Below are 27296 nucleotides of genomic sequence, written 5' to 3' on the forward strand. Positions count from 1 at the left end.
AACATATACATGTTAGGTATCCCCACGTCCGAAATCGCCCGCTCTACAAATCTATAAAAATATTTTTCCTGTACAGTGAACGCCGTAGCAGGAAAAATAGTCAAAAGTGCTAAACCGCCGTTTTTTCACTGTTTTAATTCTGATAAAAATTTGAATAAAAAGTGATCAAAGCAATAACATTTCCCGAAAATGGTAGAACTAAAAAGTACACCCGGCCCCACAAAAAAAGACGCCCTATACATCCCCGTACACGCACGTATAAAAAAGTTACGGCCGTCGGAATATGGCGACTTTTAGAAAAAAATTTTTTTAACACCGTTTTGGAATTTTTTTTAGGGGTCAAAATGTAAATAAAACCATATAAATTTGGTATCCCTGGAACCGTACCGAAACACAGAATATAGGGGACATGTCATTTTGGCTGCACAGTGAACGCCGTAAAACCAAAGCCCGTAAGAAAGTCGCAGAAATGCATTTTTTCTTCAAATCCACCCCATTCTGAATTTTTTTCCTGCTTCCCAGTACATTATATAGAATAATTAATGGTGGCATCATGAAGAAAAAATTGTCCCGCAAAAATTAAGACCTCATATGACTCTGGGAGCGGAGAAATAAAAAAGTTATGGGGTTTAGAAGGAGGGGAGTCAAAAACAAAAAACGAAAATCAAAAAATGCCATCGGCGGGAAGGGGTTAAAAGTTCATCTTCTTACAAATATAAAGTGTGCAAAAACTCCCCAAAGTGACTTAAAAAATCATCACTAGCTCTAGCTGACGCGTTTCTGGGCGTACTCGCCCCTTAGTCGTAGCCCTGGGCTAGTGATGATTTTTTAAGTCATTTTGGGGAGTTTTTGCACACTTTATATTTGTAAGAAGATGAACTTTTAAAAGAAATGGAATAAAGATGAAATTTTAAGGAATACAGGAGTGCGAATCTAATCTTTTTACATGTGATTGTTTAAGTATGTTCAAAAATCTTTCAATAAAAATTACAGTTGACAAAAAAAGTTATAGTGGTTTGTGAGTTGCAATATATCCACATAGTAGATGCAATGAAGAAAGAGCAACTCTGCAACATGAGTCATGACCAAATCTCTGTGTAACCCTAGGCTAACTGCCCAATCTTTGCTTTCTATAAGCAACCAAGCTCAGCACATCTTTAATGTAAACGACACTATAGGAAATAAAAGCGGTGTTGTGATTGGTTGCTTTGGCCAACAAATGCTACATTTCTTTTAGGTAATTTTCGTGAATTTGCCTGTATGTATCTCTTTCTTTATTCTCTTAGCGGAATATAAAGGTAAGTCATTTGGTATTCTATTCTTCATGCTGGGTTATCTACATTCTCCCATTCTTCCTGAAGCATCCTCTATTTCCACACTAGATGTATGACTAAGTATGGAAAACAACATTGGCCCTTTTAATTTCCTGTCAGACACCAGGAATTCTGTTGTCAGAACGCAGCAAGAAGGACAAAATCCATGAAATAATTACTTAGGAAACTTGAGTTATACCCCCTCTGGCAATATTCCGGAACTTAGCAATGTATCAGCATAAATGTCTGTCTTCAGAATCCGGAAGATGTCTATGCAGCTGATCTAGTACAAAGATTGCTTTTACATTCTGGCTCTATGTAGGTTCTCCATGAACTATAAGCCTTCATTTCTGCTTTCTAAAAAGATTGATAAAGGCCTACTGATATGACTTATAAAAGAGCAGCTTGTAATATCGTTTACACAAATGTACGTAACGTTATCTGGCAATATTGAGATAAAGTATTGATCAAGTGGATATTTCTTAAGTTCCTGCCTGTAGTCTGTTTTTACAGTTGGTCTCTTACCCAACCAGACATGGCTACAATACAGCAAAAATGGTAAATAAGGACTAACAAATAAGTATTCATTTCATAGAAATAAATAGGCCACTTTCACTGACATTACAGAATAAGGGAGAAGTACATTGTAATTTGTTACGAGTTATAAACCACATTATTATGGAGCACTGCCACACGACATGTTATATTGTCTATCCTTATGCAGCACGCTATACCCTTGACTGCAAGTAATCTAAGTTTTTTACAATAAATAAGGCATCAATTAAGTTTTTGGCAGCCATGTCCATGAGAGCATCCCTACCAAGCATGACAATATGGCTGGGATGACTATACAATTAAAAGCCTGCACCACAAAATTGGGTCTTTAATGGAAGAAAATGACAGTACTTAACTGTTTTTCCTACCCTGCAGTGTGATGCTTGTGATGATTTCATATTACCAAACATTAGTGCCAATGTGATTTGTAAAAAGGTCGAACTTTATGTTGTAAGTTTTAAAGGTTCTTCAGAGTATGGGGACATTCACACTTGCGCCCCTGTGCACCCTTTGTCATTCCGCCGTGTTTCTGACCTAGACTGGTAACGGCTTCCCGACAGTCAATTTTAAGCCCATTCATATGAATGGGTTTTAAAAGCAAACCGCCGGTGTCCGTATGCAGCCTCTCCACAGGGAAACCGTTTTTTTTTTTTGCCGGACACAGTCAGACCTACAGGACTTTGTGTCCAGCCAAAAAAATTGTTGTGAACGCTCTCTATACTGTACAATATGTATAACAGAAGAGGTAACTTCACCCTAAAAATAATTTGTTTTTAACTGGTGTATTTTATCCATGTAATGATTTAAAATGTTGAAATTGTTTGTGGTATTACCTGATATCCTTATTTTTTTTTCTAAATGGTGGTTTGCTAATCTGTACATCATAGTTATTCTGCCCTTCTTTCCATTGAAATTGGCCCAATTTCTAGCAATTTCCCTGTGAACCTATGATAGATTTATGTTCATACTAGCCTCTGCCCGCGACTTCATCTGCGTGTTGAATAGGATACAAAGCTGTTGCGCAGTGGCGTAACTAGGAATGGCGGGGCCCTGTGGCGAACTTTTGACATGGGCCCCCCCCCATGCCAACTGACGCCGAAGACCTCGACCGACCCCCTCCTCCGCACTCTATTATGTCCCTTACTTGCCCCTGCACACAGTATTAACCCCAATAGTGTCCCTTGCACACACTATTAACCCCAATAGTGTCCCCTGCACACAGTATTAACCCCAATAGTGTCCCCTGCACACAGTATTAACCCCAATAGTGTCCCCTGCACACAGTATTAACCCCAATATTGGCCCCTGCACACAGTATTAACCCCAATAGTGTCCCTTGCACACAGTATTAACCCCAATAGTGGCCCCTGCACACAGTATTAACCCCAATAGTGGCCCCTGCACACAGTATTAACCCCAATAGTGGCCCCTGCACACAGTATTATGTCCCTCTGTGGACACCCATAAACAATTATTATACTCTGGGGTCTTTTCAGACCCCAGAGTATAATAATCGGAGACCCGGGGAATAAAAACATTAAAAAAAACCAAAACACTGTTGCTTCTTACCTGTTCCCCGGCTGCTGTGCTGTGCTGTCCTCCTGTGCTGACCAGCGCTCGCGTCCTTCGTTAATGACGTCGGACGTCACATGACCCGGGAAGCATGCCGGGTTCATGTGACGTCAGAGACATCAGACAACAGTAGGACGGAGGCCTAGCAGGATCGCGGAGAGGTAAGTAACAGTTTTTTATGTTTATTACCTCTCCCGATCCGCCGGTCATTATACTCGGGGGTCTGCAAAGACCCCCGAGTATAATGATAGCCCCTGTGGGGCCCGCGGTGTCACTTGCCGATCCCGGCCCAGCCAGGATCGGCAAGTGAATAGGGCCCGTAACTGCCTATTGAAAAAAAAAACGCAGCGGTAGCGGCTGTCACCGGGCCCCCTAATGGCCCGGGCCCTGTGGCAGCTGCTACTGCTGCTACCACGGTAGTTACGCCACTGCTGTTGCAACATCTTCACATAGCAGAACCAAGAATGAGACTGCCAGTGACCTTAGGATAGCTCATCCATACCCCGAACCCTAAAACCCTTTTTAAATCAAGCAATCTTTTCTATAAGCTACCTCTGGCACTGTAGCTAAACTGTAGCCCCAGATCACAGGTATGCCCTAATGCAGGGGTAGGGAACGTACGGCTCTCCAGCTTTTGCAAAACTACAACTCCCAGCATGCATATTGGCTCTGTTGTTCTGGGAACTCCCATGGAAGTGAATGGAGCATGCTGGGAGTTGTAGTTTCACAACAGCTGGAGAGCCAAAGGTTCCCTACCCCTGCCCTAATGGAACTAAGCTAAAAAGCACTCAAGCAGCAAGATCTGTGAAATATAAATAGCAAGTATCATCCCTTACAGGTATTGACCTGGGTATCAGTTTCCAGCTACTCAACAGACTCACTTTATCTTTTTATTGTATAGGAATTACTACAAGACCCTCTTTATATTGGACTAAGACACAAGCGAGTAAGAGGCAAAGCCTATGATGACCTTGTGGAAGAATTCATGAAAGCTGTGACTGAAAGGTAAGCAGGCACATTGGTCCTTTTCCATTCAGTAACTTTAGAAACAGTATAATGTATCCAGTACAAAGACCTTTTTTTGTATATTAAAGTAGTAATGGAGTACATTGAGATTCACCCACTGTGGATGCTTATGATGGATCTACTAATCCTGACTATTTTTAGACAGTATAATAGACCTAAACAATTTTAAACTGCTCCAGATTTTTCACATCGGCTGATGCTGGCTAATACATTTTGTGCCTAGTCTAAGCTTATACCATCTATTTGTTAGCAGGAAAAAAAAGCTAACAGAACCCATAGAACTCTATGGGGTGGCGTTTTTCCCACGTGGATTCTGACACGGATTCAGCGCCAAAATCCTCGCAAAAAAACGTGTGAATGGACCTTGTCTGTCTGGTCTGGCTTTTTTTTTTTTGTACATTTAATACAAGTGTCTGCAGTATGTAACTTTCACTCCCTTGTGAGTGTGGTAGTCAATGTTCACACATAGCAGACGTGGAAATGAACAGCTGTTCCATGTAAATTCTGCAGTCTGAGTCAAGTGACAAGTGTAAAAATATGTTTAAAAATTCACTTGAATAGGACAAAATTGTAATGTCCTGCTCGGCCGCTATAATGCATGTAAACAATGAACAGGATGCAAAGTAGGAGCAACACTTTCACACAGCTGAACCCAGAGTCAGATTGTCAGTGACCTTAGGATACCCCGAACCCTAAAAACCTTTTTAATCCATGCAATCTTTTCCATAAGCTAAGTTAGTTTCAATGAAGAAAGTATTTTCTTTAAGACTTTCATTCAGAATTTGCGAAGTAACTTCATACACACTGAGAAGTCTGGGACTGTGCTCAGGTTCTTGTTTACAGCAAGTGGAAAATGTTGCCAGGGTCTGGATTTATGTTGATGTGGCAAGAGAAACCCTATATTTCAAGGAAGCAGCTTTCTATTTAACCTCATATTCCAGTGATCCCTACGTCTCCAGTGGGGAACTATAAGGGTCATATTTTATTCAATGTGTCCTCAAAAAATGTCCTTATATAATATCAAATTTGATGGAGAGGAAAGACTTTTTTTCAAATATAAAAGTATATCCTGATAAACTCTGCATGTTCTTGTGCATTATTTCTTCCATAATCACATATTTCTACGTACTCTATTAGGCCAACAGATAGGTGTACAATAAGAAATATGCTGAGTAAATCTCGATTTGCAAATAATCAATACCCTTAAAGGAATTATGCCGTTGTGGACACATATATTGGACATATCCACTGTCCAACAGCTGCGGCTCGATTGCTTGGTCCCCCAATGATCAGGAGAACAGGAGACCAAAAGTTCCCCAAAGACTCCATATGAATGGAGTGCAAGTGCACTTGCGGGATTGGCACTCGATTCAGTGCTAATTGCCAGGACTGTAATCTCCGGCAGTGGATGTAGCCCATAGATGTAAATGGAGAGCCGGTCATGCAAGCACACGCATTCAGAAGGACGCTTTAGCGGGATTTTTGTTACCCATCCTTCTGGCAGTGTGGACAGGTACCAAGTCCTGTTGGAAAATGAAAATTACATCTCCAAAAAGCTTGTCGGCAGAGGAAGCCTGAAGTGCTCTAGAATTTCCTAGTAGACAGCTGTGTTGACTTTGTTCTTGATAAAACACAGTGGGTCTACACCAGCAGATGACATAGCTCCCCAAACCATCACCAATTGTGGAACCTTCACACTAGACCTCAAGCAACTTGAATTGTGTACAGCGGCCTCTCCTCCAGACTGTGGGAGGTTAATTTCCAAATTAAATACAAAATTTACTTTCATCTGAAAACAACACCTTTGCCCACTGAGCAACAGTCCAGTTCTTTCTCTCCTTGGCCCAGATAAGACGCTTCTGGCGTTGACTATTGGTTACGAGTGGCTTGATACATGGAATGCGACACTCATGTTCAGGAAACGTCTGTGTATGACCCCAGAGTGTAATAATCAGAGACCCAGAGGAGGATACAAACATAAAAAACACTGTTACTTACCTCTGCTGGGCTCTGGGGAACTCCCCACTGATGTCGGCCATCTTCAATGATGGAAGAGATGTCACTTGAGCTGGGCTTGCGTCGCAACACATAAGAACGCAAGTTCACCACACGTGACGTCTGGAACATCACCACGTAGGCCCAAAGCCTTCCGGAGCCCAGGAGACGTAAGTAACAGTGTTTTTTATTTTTTCCTCACCTCCCCTGGCCCAACGATCATAATACTTGGGGTCTGAAAAGACCCACGAGTATAATGATAGCTGTGTTTGTCGGGTTCACGGGCCCGTGGCCTTACTTACTGATCCTTCTCCTTATTACAGCCACCTCTGCAGAAGGGGAAATGCTGGCTGCTGTGAGAAGGAGCGAGGATCGGTAAGTAAATAGGGCCCATTACCTGCTGGAGTTACTCCTATTAAAAAAATAAACAAAAAAAATCTGCAGTTGTAGCAACTGCCACGGGCCCCCTAATGTCCCGGGCCCTGTGGCAGCTGCTACCCCAGTTACACTCCTGCCTCAACCTTAAACTCACACCATGCCAGATATTTTTACCTATTGGTTAATCTGATAAAATGCAAGATTTTCCAAACAGTCTAAGTGGTGGCAGCAGGAAACCCTGGAATAGACTCCATTCTAGACTTAGTAATTTGCTTGGATGAGTTTGTGGATAATCTTAGGTTTCCACAAGTTAAACTGACTCCCTCCAAATGGTGTTCCTTTGCAAATTTGTCCTGTTAGAATGTCCAAGTTGTGAAGGTAGCAGTTGTCCCACGTGTCCCATCCCAAAGAGGCAGGAGCAGTGGCGTAACTAGGAATGGCGGGGCCCCGTGGCGAACTTTTGACATGGGGCCCCCCCCATCCCAACTGACGCCGAAGACCTCGACTGACCCCCTCCTCCGCACTCTATTATGTCCCTTACTTACTTGCCCCTGCACACAGTATTAACCCCAATAGTGTCCCCTGCACACACAGTATTAACCCCAATAGTGTCCCCTGCACACACAGTGTTAACCCCTATAGTGTCCCCTGCACACACAGTGTTAACCCCTATAGTGTCCCCTGCACACACAGTGTTAACCCCTATAGTGTCCCCTGCACACACAGTGTTAACCCCTATAGTGTCCCCTGCACACACAGTGTTAACCCCTATAGTGTCCCCTGCACACACAGTGTTAACCCCTATAGTGTCCCCTGCACACACAGTGTTAACCCCTATAGTGTCCCCTGCACACACAGTGTTAACCCCTATAGTGTCCCCTGCACACACAGTGTTAACCCCTATAGTGTCCCCTGCACACACAGTGTTAACCCCTATAGTGTCCCCTGCACACACAGTGTTAACCCCTATAGTGTCCCCTGCACACACAGTGTTAACCCCTATAGTGTCCAATGCACACAGTGTTAACCCCTATAGTGTCCCATGCACACACGGTGTTAACCCCTATAGTGTCCCCTACACACACAGTGTTAACCCCTATAGTGTCCCCTGCACACACAGTGTTAACCCCTATAGTGTCCCCTGCACACAGTGTTAACCCCAATAGTGTCCCTCTGTGGACACCCATAAACAATTATTATACTCTGAGGTCTTTTCAGACCCCAGAGTATAATAATCGGAGACTAAATCGGGAATAAAAACATTAAAAAAAACCCCACTGTTGCTTCTTACCTGTTCCCCGGCTCCTGTGCTGTGCTGTCCTCCTCTCGCGTCCTTCGTTAATGACGTCGGACGTCACATGACCCGGGAAGCATGCCGGGTTCATGTGACGTCAGAGACGTCAGACAGCAGTAGGACGGAGGCCTGGCAGGATCGCGGAGAGGTAAGTAACAGTGTTTTATGTTTATTACCTCTCCCGATCCGCCGGTCATTATACTCGGGGGTCTGCAAAGACCCCCGAGTATAATGATAGCCTCTGTGGGGCCCGCGGTGACACTTGCCGATCCCGGCCCAGCCAGGATCGGCAAGTGAATAGGGCCCGTAACTGCCTATTGAAAAAAACCGCAGCGGTAGCGGCTGTCACCGGGCCCCCTAATGGCCCGGGCCCTGTGGCAGCTGCTACTGCTGCTACCACGGTAGTTACGCCCCTGGGCAGGAGAAAGTAGTGGGACATGGACTTGCTGAGCCGCAATCAGTTTTTTCAAAGTCTTTCAGATGCAGTCAAACCAAAGATTTCCACAGCAGAGAGGGGATGTCATAGATTCCTTTCCCAAATAATAGTCTGGTTCACTCCGTCCAGTTTGGAGCCCCAGATTAAGTAATGGTTTGGAGGCCAGACTTGCACTGTGAAGACCAGCAGGATGTCATTACATGGCACAAGAGTATTTCCTTTGATGGTGAGCTGCCTGAGGCTTAAAGGGGCTCTCACTAGGAAAAGTCATTTTTAACTAATCACACCTTTGCATAGCCTTTAGAAAGTCTATTTCACACCTACCTTTTGTATGTAGATTGCCTCAATGGTTTCTGAATAAGTCCGTTTTTATTCATATGCTAATTAGACTAGTGCACGATAGATGGTGCACACCTCTCTCTGCTGTTTTCTATGGGAGGCTGCTGATGACTCAGCTTCCTGTTTGCTTCACACACATAGAAGATAATAGAAGAGAGGAGGCTGCTGGGAACTTCCTGAGCTGGTTGGAGGCTCATTAGCATATGAATAAAAACGGACTTATTCAGACACCACTGAAGCAATCTACGTACTAAAGGCAGGTGTGAAGTAGCATTTCTAAAGCCTATGCAAGCATGTGATTAGATAAAAATGATTTTTCCCAGTGATAGAGCCTCTTTAAGGATCCAATTGGAATTTTAGGGATACTCCTTCTTTCTAGAACCAGATTCCCAGGATCTTGATGAAGCTTGGGTAGATAAGAAGGGGAAGGGGGCAGAGGAAGTCTATGATCATTCCGCAAAGATAATGGTTTCAACTTTCTGCAATTGACCATTGTTTCTAAAGTTCTGCGTAATACCTTGCAGTTCTAGATGAGATCAGTTACAGAACGCTGGTTGGTGCATAAGACGATCACATTATTCATGTACAAATGGCACTTTGACTCTTGACTGTATGGTATTAGTTTGGTGTTCCCTCTGATCTCTGGATTCTGTCATATAGACTCTGCAAAAAAATTTCTAAAAGAAAAAATCACAAACAAAAAGTAGTGAAAGAAGGCAGTCTAACCTAACCTAACAATCTAACCCTAGAGCAGAGCAGAAAAGGGGCCAGTCTACCGCTTGTTCACTTGAACCATACTAGAAATGTCAAGGTACATGAGGTTAACATAAGAACAGAACATTTTCCCGAAACTGAACTTTTACATTACCTTATTCACAAAAATGTGTGAAACACTATTAAAGAGGACCTTTCACCATATCTGGGCACAGGCAGTGTTATATACTGCCAGAAAGCTGACAGTGCGCTGAATTCAGCGCACTGTCGGCTTTCCTGATCTGTGCCCGGTGTAAAGCGCTATCGGTCCCGGTACCATAGCGCTTTACAGTCAGAAGGGCGTTTCTGACCATTAGCCAGAGACGTCCTTCTGCCTCGCGGCGCCAATCGCGCTGTGCTGTGGAGCCGGGAGGAACGCCCCCTCCCTCTCCTGATAATGCTCGTCTATGGACGAGCTGTGTGAGCAGAGGGAGGGGGCGTTCCTCCCGGCTCCACAGTACAGCGCGATTGGTGCCGCGAGGCAGAAGGACGTCTCTGGCTAACTGTCAGAAACGCCCTTCTGACCATAGAAGAGCTACGGTACCGGGCCGTAAGCTCTTCACACCGGGCACACATCGGGAAAGCCGACAGTGCGCTGAATTCAGCGCACTGTCAGCTTTCTGGCAGTATATAGAACTGCCTGTGCCCGGATATGGTGAAAGGTCCTCTTTAAATGTTTTTTCCTAGCTGGCACTGACCAGGTCCACAGACCTGTGGATGACTTTCATATATTGTCCAGTGTGTCCTATGTGTCCTATAGAATTGAAGCAATTCTATTGCTTCAATTTTGATCCAGGTAGGCGATCCACTCAATAAAACCTTTAAGCCGCTTGGCCTGTACCCCTGTACGGTAGTGAACATCTTGTAGTCCACAATCAGGAGAGAGATGGGACACCAGTTTTTCAAATTCTGTCTCTCTTCCTTCTACTTCTAAAAGATGGTGATCATTTCTTCCCTCAATGACATTCTACCCTCCAGCACTAACTCCACGTGCAACCCCAAAAAGTTTGGACCACTCAGGTCCTATAGAGCTACAAAGAATTTTTGGGTTCCTGCCAGTCCTGAAGAATTTAGCAGCAGAGTCCAAGGCCTCCTCCTCCTCCTCTTCAATAGCTCATTCATTGCTGATGCACCTGCTGGATCAAGGAGGGTAGCGATACCTGACCGAAATTTTCTGCCAGTTTCAGTGATCTTTGAGGAATAGAGGTTGCTATAGCAGTTTGAGAACTGCCATCACCCCTCCTTCACTGTCGTGATATTTCCATAAGGGCGTGGATTTTCCTCAAAAAGAAAAAGTTACATTTCTCATTCTTCTCCAAATGCTTCAACTTGGAGCGGAAGTTGATGCTCTTGGATTCCTTTTTGAGGTGTCCTTTCAGGCTATTCTTGGATTTTTGGTCATATCTGATGTCTCAGCCACACTGGTGGAGATCTTGCAAGGAGCACAGCTTACTCTGTAGGTCACTGAGGTATCTTTTTCACTCACATAGTTGTTGCTGGCCCTTCGTCTGAAAGAAGCTGCAAAACTTCTGCAGGCAAAAAAGAAAGAGGAATCAGAGGCAGATGTCTGCCTAAAATTCCTCTTTGCTTTTTGATGTCTGAACAGGTTGTATCTACTTGTATGGAATGGACTGTATTACACTATACTCCAGTAGGTCCACCTCAGCAAAAAGAAACACCCATTTGCGCATTTGTTGCTCGAAAATGGGCCCACTGAGGTTCTGTTGCCAAGGGGCCGACAAAAACCTGGAGCTGGCCCTGCGTCCACTAGTTAAAAAGACATTTATCACTTTTCAACACAATGCAAGCATCATATGCTCTTCCAAATCCTCTTCTCTTTGAACCAGGGACACAGAACCTGGGCCAGGAGAAAATCCAGAGTATGGCCAGTTTCAGCTTAGAATGGATAAAAGTTAACCATATATCATATACCAATCAAATCCAACAAGTAAAACTATTTATAATGTATACATGTTTATTTTATCTTAGTTCTGTGCTTTGGTGCATAGACTGCAGAACTATAATATATATCATAGTTGCCAAGAATGATTTGATGTGTCTGAAGTGAAATCATATGTGGAAACAAAGTATCAAAATAACTGAACTATGTCGGATATAAAGTGAGACATATTACAACATGTATATTTGTAGGGTTCTAGGGATTCATTTAGAACCATAAATACGCCACCATGTTTAAGAAGCAAGCCAATTCTATCTCATATTACCAAATGTGTTTTATCTTCTTCACTAATACTTGCCAGACACGTATCTTTGATTTGATGCCAACAGAAAAAATACATATCCTTATCATAATAGGGTGAATAAGAAAAAAAACATCATTAAGATTTTGTACTGTGTTTAACATTTAGAATACTGTTTTGTTTTCCTCAAAAGAAAGTTAAAAACTATGTATTAGTATTTTGTGTCCTTCTGACCTTTTTTCTATCCTTATTTGACTTGGGTATAATTATTTGATAATGCAAAAATAAGGAATATATTATGGCTCTTGAGATCAGAACATGGGGATATAAACCATTTCTAGGTGATCCTTTCCTTTCAAAATGAATGAATGAATGAATGAATGAATGGGTGTGCCCATTGGAGACCCCCACCTATAAATATTACAGAACCAACATTTTTTTTTTTTTTTAAACTGGTAAACTCAAGGATGGTCAAATAATGACTATAATCTCACCAGGAGATTAATAAATGAAAAGAGATAATACTTAGCTGTGATTAGAAATAATGTAATATCCCATTGGTTTAGGATTCCAGCCGAGAATAAATAAGACAATAGGCATATCGTTTTTATAGTACCTGTTGTGGTGGGTGAGGAGCTGAGTGTTCAACTTACAATATGACCATTTATGGTACAGGGATTTGAAAAGATGCTTATATACTGATCAGTATAGACTGCATAGCTGAAAACATGAAATACATATAGAATGATCAGTAAGAGATTAACCTTGTCATATCACATCAATAAGATATCAATATGATTTTGTGGAAAAATACGTCCTATTACACATAGCAATATGCTAATAAAAAAGCTTATTGAAATAGATAGAATAAAAAAATATACAGGTCTCAGAATATGCATAGGATTTTAATCCTTTTGTTAGTTTATTATGGTATCTTCATGATGGTATTAAATGCAACATGTTATTTTTACTGAAAATGATGCATCTCTATTTTTTCCCAGTTCCATCCAATACTGAATTTTTTTACAGCTTTTGAGTAAATCATATGAAATATTAAATGGTGCCATTAGAAAGGACAGTTTGTCTAGCAAAAACGAAGCTCTCATATGACTCTGTGAATAAAAAAATACAAAAGCTATGGCATTTATGTTATTTTTACTTATGGATTACTTGGTCATAGATCTTTATATGTAGATTTTTGCAGGTTTTTATCAGTAACATAATCCATTTCAAGTAGACATGTGCTTACATTACAGTAGAAGTAATTACTTCTCCCCGCTCAGTGATTCTTTACTTGGCATCACTTAGAGTTTACATATGTCTGCCATTGGACACTCAGTACAGAAGGGGAGGGAAATTTCTATTTCTTTTTTTTTTTTACCTATCACTTTTCCAATTAGATTGGAAAAAGATTTGTAATGTTTAGTTAGGAAGTTTTCCAGTGTGCCTACTAGGTAATGTGAAGTGTGGACCTTATAAGTCCCTGGTTACACAGTAAAATATCCATGAAATATAAGTGACATGAGTAAACGTATGTTTAAAGGAGACCTGTCACGTCAAAATACAGCCAATCTGCAGACCACATTATTTACAGCAGGAGTAGCTGACTATTATCTAGTTTCCATATACAGGTATATAAGATTCCATTCTGGGCTTTTAGTCCAGTGGGCGGTCCTACTTAGTGATTGACAACCTTACCTGCAGCCAAACACTAAGTTAGTTTACCCTCTGGACTAAAAAGCTCAGAATGAGAGAGATTTGAATAAATAAATGACAAGTTGTACAGAACGTCTTTCCTCAATTCTATATATCATACATCATACCATTCGATCTACAGATTGCATAGCTTTTTCACTTAGAAAGATTCCTTTTAAAGCCATGGGAATACAAATTTTATGTACTAGGTGGATTTATCAAAACTTGTACTTCATAACTATCATCATTACCCACCTGAGGATCAGACAGCAAAATAAGAATATTTGGACAAATATATCCTCCAGTAAGTTCAACTACAGACATTTTCTCTACTGAAGTGCAGCCTCATTCTGCAGTCAGTCTATATGGCCAGATGAAATCACATTTTACACCGCTATAAAGGATCTGCTTTATGTTGAAAACCATCCACATATCTGAGAGAAAGCGTAAAGGCTTATTGCCCTATAGCTAGCTCACAACTTTTATTTTCTAACTCTCAATAGAAAAAGGATGAGTAGGCTAACTCGTCCCTCTGGGCAATGCCAATGTGCTTTTTAGTCACAATTTTTCTCAGTTTTTTTTGTTATGTAGCCCTGGGAATGTCCATTAGGGAACATGTATGCATGAACGGTCCTGGAATCCCATCATTCATACACAATATGTCAATAAGGAAGTCTCTGACATTAGGCAGCAATGAAAAAATCAATATAGGCCAAAGGATGTAGTGTGTGGAGATTCTGGGAACTTGTGTACAATCAATAGGCAATATGTATACAGTATATTTTGCATATTGCATGAAAGTAAATTTACTAAACCACTGGAATTAATTTCAGGGACCAAAGATATGTTTGGGAAAACTGTATTTGTCTACTACTCAGTGCTGACATCAGCTTAACCCGCTTATGTCTAGAGTTCCATTATTGGAATGAAAAATATACCGTATATACTCGAGTATAAGCTGAATTTTTATTAAAATTATTATACTCGAGTCAGCAAAAAAAAAATTATTATTTTTTTTTTTTTTTTTTGGGGGGGGTGGCTTATGAATGCACTATAATATAGTGCAAAAAAAAAGAATTAAAAAAAAAAAAAAAAAAAAAAGTTGTAAATCCCTCCTTTCCCTAGAATACATACATAAGTAGAAAAAGACTGTGAAACACATACACATTAGGTATCCCTGTGTCTGAAAGTGCCTGGTCTACTGAATATAGGGTATCTGCAGTGCTTCTGTTCCATCAGGAAGGGGTTAATAGGAGCACTGCAGATACCCTATATTCAGCCAGACTGAATTCCAAGTGGGGGAAGAAAAAACAGTCCTCAAGCTCAGGGAAGGGGCAGACAGACAACCAAAACACCCCCTCCCCTTCCCCAGCACCCAGCAACTACTGCACCCAAAAACTCTGGCCATTTTAATTTTTGAAATTTTTCCAGTAGCTGCTGCATTTAGCCCCCCCCCCCTCGGCTTATACTCGAGTCAATAAGTTTTCCCAGTTTCTTGTAGTAAAATTAGGGGCCTTGGCTTATATTTGGGTCGGCTTATACTCGAGTATATACGGTATAACCTCCAGCATAAATGAGTTAATAGGGACAAGGGAGCTGACAGGTTTACTTTGAAGGTAATCTGTCAGGGTTATTTGAAGTATAATATTTTTTGTGGTTTTCTTTGTGGTTACTATAGGACTTTTTTGGACTCTAAGCCACCAGTCTAGAAAGATCTGTGGATAGTTTACTGCCCCAAGTAGCCCTTTAAACTTCAATGAGAGGCACATATCATGTTGTAACACAATGCTACTAGTACTAATATACTAATAGTGATGTCACAATGTGGTACTATGTTATCTCTATCAAGGATTTGCAGGACTGTGAAAACCATTTCAGCAATTTGGGAATATAATCTTACCCAAGATTATTAAAGTAGTTAGTACAATGTTCAAGGTGAAAGCATTCTCTGATAGTTGTAGAATTTAATTAGGATTTCCACCCTTGAAGGGACAGAATGAAGTGTGGTTCTGTAAGTGCACTTGCCACTTTTGCAAGTTTGCTCATACATTATGAGGGTAGCCATTAACTTGTTCAATTAGATGTCTGTGCAGTAAAATATGTCGCCAGGCAGAGCTTCTTGTGGCTGATTGTCAGACTTCGTGTTAACACAGGGTTGACCTAGTGAAAGCCATCGTTGTCCTAGTGAAGGTCTAGTAATTGTGCCATCCTTTCTTCAGCATAAGGTCATGAAAAGAATATCAAGGAGCTGAAGAGGTTACAAAAGGCTAATAAAATTAACACAGATTATGGAGGATTTAAAGTACAGGTGTCCTAAGGATGCTGATGTAGTTAAGAGGAGGCTGGTGGCCATTTCTCTACTGGATTATCGCAGCACCCCTGGGTGCTGTAGCACCCCAGGTGGGAATCACTGCCCCACGTTTATATAACCTTAGTTGTGTGTGCCTTAGAGAGCTACACATTGGAAAATAGGTTTTTAGCAGCCCTGAAAGTGTTCTGCACAATGTTTTAAAGACATTTTAAGGTGTGGTTCTTACTGAACTTGTTTGACCAAAAATAAATCTCTGTCCCAAGCAAGAAATGAATCCTGAGAGGTTAAATAATACTATTGTTGTCCTGCATATGGACTTAGTGTTACTACGCTGATCCTGCAGATCTAGGTATATCACAGTGCTAATACTCTTTTTCATGTTGTACAGTAGCTCAATATTTAGTGCCATCATATTCTGTAGTAGCGCTTTACAGAAATTGTCAGTTGCTGTCCAATATAGTGTTCTCAATCTAAATTCCATACCAGTATGTCTTTGGAGTGTGGGAGGAAACCCACGCAAACATGGAGACAACATACACACTCCTTGCAGATGTTGGCCTTGGCCAGATTCAAACCCAGGACTCCAGCGCTGCAAGGGTATAGTGCTAACCACTGAGCCACCATGCTGCCCCACTTATTCTGTATAGTGTATGTGGACACAGCACTGTACCACTCCTCTAATTCTGTATACTGTATATGAGCACTGCACACACCACTGTCTTTAGGTCCCTTGTTTCTTTTGTATCTGTCATCAGATGCAACCCAGGGGCCATTTTATTTTAATCTGCCCCTGGTCCAATTCATTTTAACTATTCATTTACTCATATTCTTATATACTCAGCAATGTGCACTGGCACTTTGTATGGAATATGACTACCTCTGTAGAAGGTCGAGCATGATGTTAAAGGGAGCAGCCTTTATTGGGCTATCTCACTGAGATTCTGTCTTCCTAACTACATCAGGGAAGACAGGCTTGCACATTCCAGTTAGCGCCCTCTATTGGTTTGCAACACTGAGGCACCTGACTTCCTAATTACATCATGGAAGACAGATTTGCATATTCTTCCCATGGTCCCTTGCAAAGTGGAGTGCTAAAGGCTTAATAAGTCTCCACACACCTATATGGTGGTCTCTCCCCAAGGAGTGACGATATCCCCCTAATCCTGTCTAAGCCTCTCACCTCTACCAGGTTAGTCTTCTCTACACCAGGCTGACGAGATGCAATAACATCGAAATGGCCGTCCTTGGTTGAGAGACTATACCTGGTAATAATTTCAGCATCACTGCAAAACAAAGGCCTCTTGGAAGGTCGAGCATGATGTTAAAGGGAGCAGCCTTTATTGGGCTATCTCACTGAGATTCTGACTTCCTAATTACGTCATGGAAGACAGATTTGCATATTCTTCCCATGGTACTTCAGTAGAGTAAATCTCAGTAGTACTATCTCAATACAGCAAATAATCCATCTTTGTGCATCTATACTAAGAATATTGGTAAAGATGTCAAATATATGCACTGTTACCTTCTGCCAGCAAAGTTTTGGTATCTGATTACCTTTATTATACAATGTTTCACCACAGGCTCGGCATCGGACAAAAATGTAAAAATAACTTTATGCTTTCTACTTTTTTGGCATTCTTTATTTTTTCCAGATGTTTATAAAATATTATAAGCCACATGTTAAATGCTTGTATATTGCTAATACCATGCACCTTGTGATTTTCTTTGTCAAACATAGGGCAGTATTAACATTTTATCTCACTTTTGGTATATGCAATCCATAGTGTGCCAATCTTCCACTGGAAAGCATATATTCACCAGGTCCTTTATAGGTTACAACCACCTATGCCTTTTCAGCATATGCTTCTATATTTTGTAGAGTTAGTCAAAATTATTGTACATTACCTAATGTACATTTGCATGGTTATAGTACGTGGTGTATAGTCTGAATGCTGATTTTGTAAATGTTAATAAAGTTAAAGGGGCTGTCCAGGCAAAAATGGACAACCCTTTTAATGTTTAAATCAGTTGGGGGCAGTGAAATTTTTTTTTCAAAAAAGCATACTCACCTGTTCCTGTTCTTCAGGGTCCTCCCACACGTCTCGATTCTTCTCTGGTGGCGTCTCCCAGGTGTCTTCACGTGACCACTGAGGCCAATCATTGGCTTCAGCAACAATCTGGAAGAGACCTGGGAGACTCTGCTGGAGCAAAAGAACTGGGACGTGTGGTAGGTCCCATTTTTGCCTGGACAACCCCTTTAAGGCTAAGTTCACTCCTGCAGCCGGATTTTGTTCCGGCATTCCGTTCCCCATTCCGAAAAAATCCAGAGCGAAAAGTCCTGCAAGAAGCACTTTTCTATATACACACGTAGTTAAATTTTGTTAGCTAAATGTCAGAGTCTAACCAATTTTTCCCAGCAACCAAAGATTGCTGGGTTGCCCTACAACATTACAAGTGATATAAGTGATTGCATTGCAACCCTTAGGTTCCTGTGACTGTGACACAATCAGGAGCGTAACTACCAGGATAGCAGGTAGCTGCTACCACAGGGCCCGGGACAATAAAGGGCCCGGCGGCTGCCGCTACCGCTGCAGGTTTTTTTTTAATAGTCTGTTACCTGTGGAGTAACTTCTTCTGCGGAGGCTGTGAGCAGGAGCCAGTATTGATAAGTGAGGCTGCAGGTCCACGAACCCCACAAACATTATCATTATTCTTGGGGTCTTTTCAGACCCCCCAAGTATAATGATCAGAGGCCCAGAGGAGGTGAGGGAACATAAAAATCATTGTTACTTACCTCTCCTGGTTCCGGAAGGCTTTCAGGCCTACTTGGTGACGTCACAGACATCACATAGGCCGGGGCCTTCGTCCTTATGTGTCGCGACGCAAGCCCCGCCTCAAGTGATGTCACTTTCCTCATTGAAGATGGCCGACATCACTGAGGAGTGTGTCGGAGCCAGGGAGAGATAAGTAACTGTGTTTCTTATGTTTGTATCCTCCTCTGGGTCTCTGATTGTTATACTCTGGGATCTGAAAAGAACCCAGAACATAATAATGGTACATGGGTGGTCTTCAATGGGGCCCAATACTATGAGCAGGGGCCACTATGGGCCTTCATACTGTGTGTATAGTGGCTCCTACACAGAGTATTATGCCCCACAGTGGCCCATGCACACAGTATTATTCCCCATAGTGGCCCCTGCACACAGTATTATTCCCCATAGTGGCCCCTGCACACAGTATTAACCCCAATAGTGTCCCCTGCACACAGTATTAACCCCAATAGTGTCCCCTGCACACAGTATTAACCCCAATAGTGGCCCCTGCACACAGTATTAACCCCAATAGTGGCCCCTGCACACAGTATTATGCTCCATAGTGGCCCCTGCACACAGTATTAACCCCAATAGTGTCCCCTGCACACAGTATTAACCCCAATAGTGTCCCCTGCACACAGTATTAACCCCAATAGTGTCCCCTGCACACAGTATTAACCCCAATAGTGGCCCCTGCACACAGTATTATGCTCCATAGTGGCCCCTGCACACAGTATTATGCCCCATAGTGTCCCCTGCACACAGTATTAACCCCAATAGTGTCCCCTGCACACAGTATTAACCCCAATAGTGTCCCCTGCACACAGTATTAACCCCAATAGTGGCCCCTGCACACAGTATTATGCCCCATAGTGGCCCCCGCACACAGTATTATGCTGCATAGTGACTATGGGGAATAATACAGAGTATGGAAAGAAACATCAGTGAGACGTGATGTGTTAGTATTAGTCAGTGTTCATGTTTTATCACCTTGTACAACATAGGAACTACAGTAGCTCAATAAAACAAGAATTATTTTTACTTTCTTGCAGGGTTATTCATAAGTTCATGGCATGTTAAGTTGTACACAAGCCTTTTACTTGTATAGTGTCAAGCTGTGTGTTACATTTTAATACATTATTAAATGGATGTAAAACATATAAATGGTTTGTTCAGATGAGTGGAAATGAGTGATTATATTCACAGCTGTGAACATTGACTCATTTTCCAAATGGTTGGCTGACATTGGCTTGGCCCAACCTAGTTCTAAGTATGTGTAAACATGATTTGGTTGTTTCGGGAGCTATAGTCAGAATTCTTTAAAAAATGGGGTCTAAAATATATATATGTATAATAAATATGTATAAATATGTATAGCTCCCTTTCCAAGTAAATATCATCTTTTCTTTTTGGCCAAGGACATCACCTCTGTTGTCTGTGGGTTCAGTCTGGTTTTGTGTCTTAGCCCAATTCAAGTGAATGTAGGTAAACTACAAAATTAGAAACAGCTCATGGACAAGAGTGGCATTAATTCTGGAAAAAGAACAATTTTAGACTGTTGTGTGTTTTTAAGCCAAAGCCAGAAGTGGATTAAGCAAAAGGTAGGAATATAAGAGCTTCCTATATATATCCCATTACTCTTTCAGCCATGTTTAGCCTTATTAGTCTCATACAAGCAGGGGTGTAAGGAAGGGCACGGGGCCTGCAGCCAGCTGGAGATGGCAGGGGCCCTGCGCACTATGAAAGCATTCAGGGAAAGCCTGGTTCCTGGACCTTTGTTAATGGAAAGTGGCCCAGAGTTATGTGAAGTTTGTACATACCACTGGGCCCCTCTCCAGTAGAAGCCCGTCCAGGGAAGGTGATTATAAAAACATTTATACTCACCTATCCTGGGCTTCTGATGCTTCCAGGCATTCTGGAACACTGAACACTGCTATTACAGATAAGCTCCCATTTAAATGAAGTGAATGAACCTACAATACAACATACAACCTGTGGCTAGCTGGGGTGTTGTTTTAAGAAAGCAGCTATATTTTTCAATGATGCTGTACAACCCATTTAACTTTGTAGGCTTATAAATGTATCTTTGTTGTTCCTCTTCTAAGCAGAAGTTGTGTATCAATGTACAAGGGTATTCAAAACACCACATGAAAGGATCAGAGATTCAACCCCCAGAACAATATACATTTATAGAAGTGATTTAGTGAGTCATTTTCCACCTATACATATAGTATAAATTTAAAGGATAGCTATTCCTGAAATCACATATATATCTTACAGTCTTACAGAACTATCTCCTGGCATATATCTGGCACTAATGACAGTTGAACACATTGCCCTGGTACTTTCCTTGCTGACATTTCTGTGCAGTTTTCTCATATTAAAATAACTAAACATAACAAGTGGAATCCACCCAAGCATTGCTTGCCAGGCTAGTCAGCATGTGCTTAATCACTTCCAGACTGGGAATCTGGAAGGACGGCAATGGAGGAGTGGAATGTTTGGGAGTTTTAATACACACTGATGATAATGTTGACGCTGAACTCTCAAGTTATCACTATTGAAATATAGTATTTATCATCTATCATGTCTTTGGATTCTGTTCTCAAATTTACTTTCCAGGTTTTGATGTCCACTCATTTTCTAGTATGAACATGAGTGATAAATTGTAATTGTATGTACAAGGGGGGCTATGTACAAGATGGCAAACTGGCAGATGATTGCTCTTTATTTTGTAAACTGATTCTGTGATGTGAAAGTATTGATGTGAATCTTTTAAATGGATGCATATTGGCTTAAATGGGGGGAAAAATATTTGAGATTTTGCGTTTTGGCACCAGTTATGCACAAATGATTTATTACTTAATCTCAGTCTCTATTATCAATGAAGATGAATGCAGGGATACTATTTTATATCTTTAGCTGCATAGACATTTCCTGTCATTTTCATAGTATTGAGACAGGACTAGTATGTACAGGCCAAAAAGCACATGGTAGGTATTGGAATATGAATTTGTCCATTTAGAAAGAATTTAGTACAGCAGTAAAGCAATAGTAGAAGATATCTAGAATTGTTACAAGGGAATTTCTAGAGGAGCAATTCCCCAGTAGCTTCTGGTGAACCCTGGGGGGGAGGGGCATGACAAGACAGTGAGCCCTAAGCTGAACCCTTGCTGCCCCTGCCTACTTGCCTCACTGCCCTAGATAGCAGAGGACAACTGGTCCTTCCTAGATATACGTGATGACACAGAACACAGACAAGACAAACAACAACAAATGGAGGTCAGCTAGCCAAGAAGTCGGTAACAGTCAAGCAACTAAATACAAAATCGTAATCAAAGAGTATAGTCAAAGGTAAATCCAGAGATCAGGAATAAGAATACAGGTAAGAAAACAGCAAGAGTAAACAGCCAGCAAACACAAGGCAATATCAAGCACCAATGTCAATGTATGCCAACAATAAATAGGGAGAAAGAACCTGTACCAGACTTTATAGGAAGATAGACTGTCAATCATAAAAGTAAGGCTAAAAATAACTATTAGAGGAGCAGAGGGAAACCAAGGTAAAGGAGATGGGTATGATGGAAAATCAATTACCAAGGTGAGGGAATAAGACAGGGTTCAGACAATGCAAAAAGAACCCAAAGAAAGAAATCACAGCCGACACATCTCCTGTGCCAAAGCATGCAACCTGAGAATGACGCCAAAGCCTGGATGGGCGAGGATGTTACAATGGTAGTATATGTCCTTTTTCAGGGCATTGTATATTATTATACTGGAACTTTGTTACTTAAAGTGGATCTCCAAAAATTAGCTAAAAAATTCAACAACAAAAAAGTTAGGACACCTGCTCTGATACCTTCCTGCATCCTCTTAGTGAGATACAGGGACTTTCTTTTGCCTCTAAGAGTATGATTATGATGATTATGGGAAAAAATGGCTGCCACTGCTCTTCTCTGTGTAAAGCCCACCCTGAGAATGTCCACTGCTGCTGGATGGCTTGGAGTTGGGAGCAGACCTTATCTTGGGCTGTTTTCTGTTCAAGCTATGTAATGGCCTAACAGGATTTCTGAGATAGTGACCATGACTGCCTTAATACCAGAAGATGGTAAGTAGAAAGGCTGTGCTGCTTCACCATCTTTTGGCATCAGTGTAGCTACGGTCACCTGCCAGACTGATACAAAGCCAGAACAGAAACCACAGAGTTTAAGCCTTGCCTGAAATCGATGTGGCCCTACCCCACCCCACCCCACTCCCATCTCCACTTCCAGCTATAGGGAATCCATATAAGACAGGGTCTATATAGAGAGGAGCAGTGGTGACCATTTTTGCACAATTATACCTCAGAGGCAAAAGGAGCTGCTGCATCTCACTAAGAGGATGCAGGTAGGTATCCTGATATTTTTTGTTCCATTATTTTGGCAAATTCCCAGAGAACATCTTTAAATGGCTTTAATAAAACACAGAAAATACATGGAGACCATATAAAGCAAAATAAAACCCATCTGCAACCTTAACTTCACTCACTGCCATTTCAACCACACTTATGTCAACATATTTAGCTTGAGGCTAACTGGAACACAAAGAAAAGATGTCTTCTGAAAGACGATTATTTCTTATGAGTGGAAGTAGAAAGCTGGGAAAGCTGAAAAATTGTCTGACTAGTTTATAAAAATAGCATCAAACATCTGTGTTTTCCTAACATTTCCTATGTGCTTGCTGTTATGACTTTTCATCACTCCAGGTTACATAGGCTGCAGTACAGTGCTACTGAGGTTACTGATCCTAAATAAAATCTATATACTGTATATACTCGAGTATAAGCCGAGTTTTTCGGCTCAGTTTTTGTGCTGAAAAAGTCCCCCACGCCTTATACTCGAGTCAGGGGGGAAGGCAGGGAACGATGACTTGGGGCGGCCCTGGAGACAGCGCTGCTTCTCCACTCACCTAGCAGCGCCGCCTCCACCACACACTGAAGCACCATACAGTCGCAACTGCAAATGCTGTTCAGTTAAAGCACACGGATCCCATAGACTATAATGGGGTCCGTGTGCTTGCCACGCACTGCCCGCACGAATATAGGATACATGTAGGATTTAGCTGTCCACTTGAAAAATCAGACATCTTTATGTCCCATTTAAAATAATGCAAATTGTAACGGACACAGCTAGTGTCCGATGCTAAAATCTTGCGCGGACATTAGCATCGGACACTATCTGTCTGACACCAACGCTAGTGTGAACGCCCCCTTACAGTTCAAGTTTTTGGATCCTGTGTCTGAGTATTGAAAGCTGTGTTGTGATTGGTTGCTATGGACAACAAAGACAGTTTCTCTTTCATATGGTTTTATCAGTCGGCCTTATGTGTGTAGCTGTATATAGGATTTTCTGACTGTTATACATATAGGGGCAGATTTATCAAAATGGTCTAAAAGCAAAACTGTCTTATTTGGCAAAGCAACCAATCACAGAGCCAGTTTCACTTTTCAGAAGATGAATACATACAAAATGTAAGCTGTGTTGTGATTGGTTGCTATGAGCAACAAAGACAGTTTTGATTTTAGACCATTTCAATAAATCTGCCCCATAAGGTTAAATGTAAAATTCCCCCACATTATGGGCATATAAAGATAAACTGTGTCAGCCAGGGCTGGGTGAGAATCAGTGAATTACTATGATATTTATATAGTTACACCATATGATAGATATACATTGTATATACTGTACATCATTCTGGCATCCCTTGTTCTCATCCTCTAACAAATCAAAATAACACAACCATAGTGTGAACGCAGCCCAATGTAATAGATACTAAACACAGGACAGGGGAGTTAAAAAGGGTCACCGGCTGTAATTAACCCTCTCCTTTCCATTTTATTAATACCACTCATCCTAATGTGGTAAACATGATGCATAAACAGCAGTGGCAGTTATGGTGACATTACAAGGCCCCTGACATCACAGATTCCACATGACATCATAATTGGTATAGAATGTGTAAAGTTGTACACTGGCACCATCTTGGGTCACTTGAGCTTGGTTGCTTGAAGAGGACGGTATGACCAGGTAGGTGGCTCTGCTTTCTATGCTGAGGCTTCGTTCACACATGGTATGACTGGGGGTTTGGTGAGGTACAGAATTGAACCATTTGCTCCCAAAAATTTCAGTAAGAAGTCCTTTCTTCTTTCATGTAGAGATTATCAGGATGATGTTATCTGACCTGATATTACACAAAATGTGCACATCTGGGCTCTGTATTTTAGTCTCTCCAAAAAGCATAAAAAATTCCATGTGTGAACCCAGCCTTACAGGGGTAGGAGGTATGGAAACCTATAGATGACTTATCACATTGTATAGCTATACAGTGTGATACATCATAGTCTCCCATTAGATGTACTGTATATCTGGGAACTTTTCCCAATGCAAATGTCAAATGGAGGATAAAAATCATATTGGTTCTATCCTTGGCACAGTCTTCAGGAACATTTTCCTGAATATGTTGGGTAAATTCATAATTAAGATGTATTTTTGCCATGGAACCTGCAGCAGAAATCTGAGACCAATCCTTGAGTTTCTGCCGCAGTTTGTCGTTTTCACCTGAGTACTGCGCTACTTTGTGTGCGATCACTCACTGCGGTTTCAGCGCTACTTTTGTTGCTGAATCTGCATCAAGACAGAACCAAATTGGCTGCTTTTTTTTCCCATGACACAGAAAATCAATTCTGTGCATGGAAAATCTACATCATATGATCAATGCCGTGGTTTCCTATTGGAGACTATGGAGGGGGGGGGGGGGACAATAGCAAGTTTTTTCACACTGATACTGACACAGAAATTGTGCTGAAATCAGTGCAAAAACTTTTACAATCTTTGGCGGTGTCATGTACATGATGGTTTATAGTGCGGATCACTGCTGTATCCTCATCACCCCTGTACATGGATCTAATGGCGACTTATTACTTATTATAAGACTCCATGCAATAAATTATTACCTGCCAGTCATAATGTCCTTTCAGGTTCTCATACACTTTAGATAAAGTTAATTGAACCTGACCTAGTGTGTATGACACATATCCAACTTTACCCTGACAGTAGACATCAGGGGATGGATGGGACATGTTGAATTTCTAGCGGGTAATAATTCACTGCCAGGTCAGAAAGCAGCTTTGTTTACACTGAAAAAAAACATGGACGCTCAACTGAATGTGCATGTGTATAGTCGGTGTATGGGGCAGTCAGGAGGAATAGCTGTCGGCTGAATGAATGTGTTCAGCCGATATCTATATAAGGTATATGAGCAATCTTAGCGTATGTTCACACAAAGCAAATTTTTCTTGTATCTGCAGTAGAATATGTGGAACAAATTTCCAATCTGATGTGCTGCAGATCCGCACAGGGAATAGCTTTGTTAATAGGATCTAATCCTCATGTGGCTTCCTGTCTTGGTTTCTGCACAATTTTCACATGGACTTTGGTACAGAATATGCCCCAAATTTCATGTGAAATGTTCACTTTGTGAACATACCCTAAGTATTAAACAATCTATTGCATTATATTGTATTTATTGCTTAGTGGGCTTTCACACTTGCGCTCGTTCTCCGGTTTGTGCATTCCGCAGGGTTTACGTCTTCAGCATCGGCAAAACTGGACAGAAGATAGAAACCCATTGGGTTTCTGTCTCCTGTACAGTTTCGCCGATGCTGAAGATGGAAACCTGGCAGAATGCACAAACGAGGGCTAGTGTGAAAGCCCCCTTACTTGTACATAATATTGTAAGCTCTTACGGGCATGACGTGTATTGTATTAGATTGTAAGCTCTTACGGGCAAGATGTGAATTATATTAGATTGTAAGCTCTTAGGTGCAGGATGTGTACTATAATAGATTGTAAGCTCTTAGGGGCAGGATGTCTCTTTCTTTCCTTACAGGATGAGCTCTCCACAGCAAATAACAATATACAAAATATATAAGAGCAATATGCAGCAGGACAGTCAGGATCCTGGGAGAAATCTGATCGCCACATCTGGGGTCAGGAAGGAATTTTTTGCCCCCCTGAGGTATAACGCTCCGGGGAGTTTGTTTCGCCTTCCTCTGGATCTTTGGGTCGGATGGCTTTCATCTCAGGACATGGTGATCAGAATGCAGGGAGCTCTGTAGTCTGCACCGGCCTGACCTGAGAGTCATTGTCACCCATTTTATAGTATATTAAAGGGCCAGTAATAATTTAATTACAATGTTGCTTATTGCTATTCAATAAAAAAAAAAAAAAGAAAAATAATCTTTATTGTGTTTTTTGTCTTTTGTCTGAATCTCTCCTTACACCATGATGAGAATGATCGCTGCCCCTCAGTAATCCAGAACTAGACTCTGCTGCTGATCCAGTATATAATAAAGTGCATCATCTATATACATGGTGGCAGTTGCTGCAGGGTCATGGACTTTATGGGCACTGTATACCAAGAACAGATGACATATAACTCCAAGTTATAATGTTGACTCTTATCCTAAGTGTTATGGGGGTCAGTATCTGTGATAGGGACAATAACATTGTGTGTCATCACTTCTATAAACATCATACTACCTCAAAGAGGACTGAAGACCGGGTCACCTAGAACCA

At 41.5% G+C, this 27296-nt stretch overlaps 1 protein-coding gene across 1 annotated transcript in view; it reads left to right on the top strand.

The window, feature by feature from the left end:
* Nucleotides 1–27296, top strand: part of ME1 (malic enzyme 1) — a 193499-nt gene that overhangs the window by 96303 nt on the left and 69900 nt on the right. Inside the window, exon 6 of the mRNA XM_075268253.1 lies at nucleotides 4342–4445. Within this exon, the coding sequence (XP_075124354.1) occupies nucleotides 4342–4445 (104 nt within the window). The remainder of the gene's footprint in view (nucleotides 1–4341; nucleotides 4446–27296) is intronic.

This window comes from Leptodactylus fuscus, chromosome 3, assembly GCF_031893055.1.
Source record: "Leptodactylus fuscus isolate aLepFus1 chromosome 3, aLepFus1.hap2, whole genome shotgun sequence".
Taxonomy (NCBI): Eukaryota; Metazoa; Chordata; class Amphibia; order Anura; family Leptodactylidae; genus Leptodactylus; species Leptodactylus fuscus.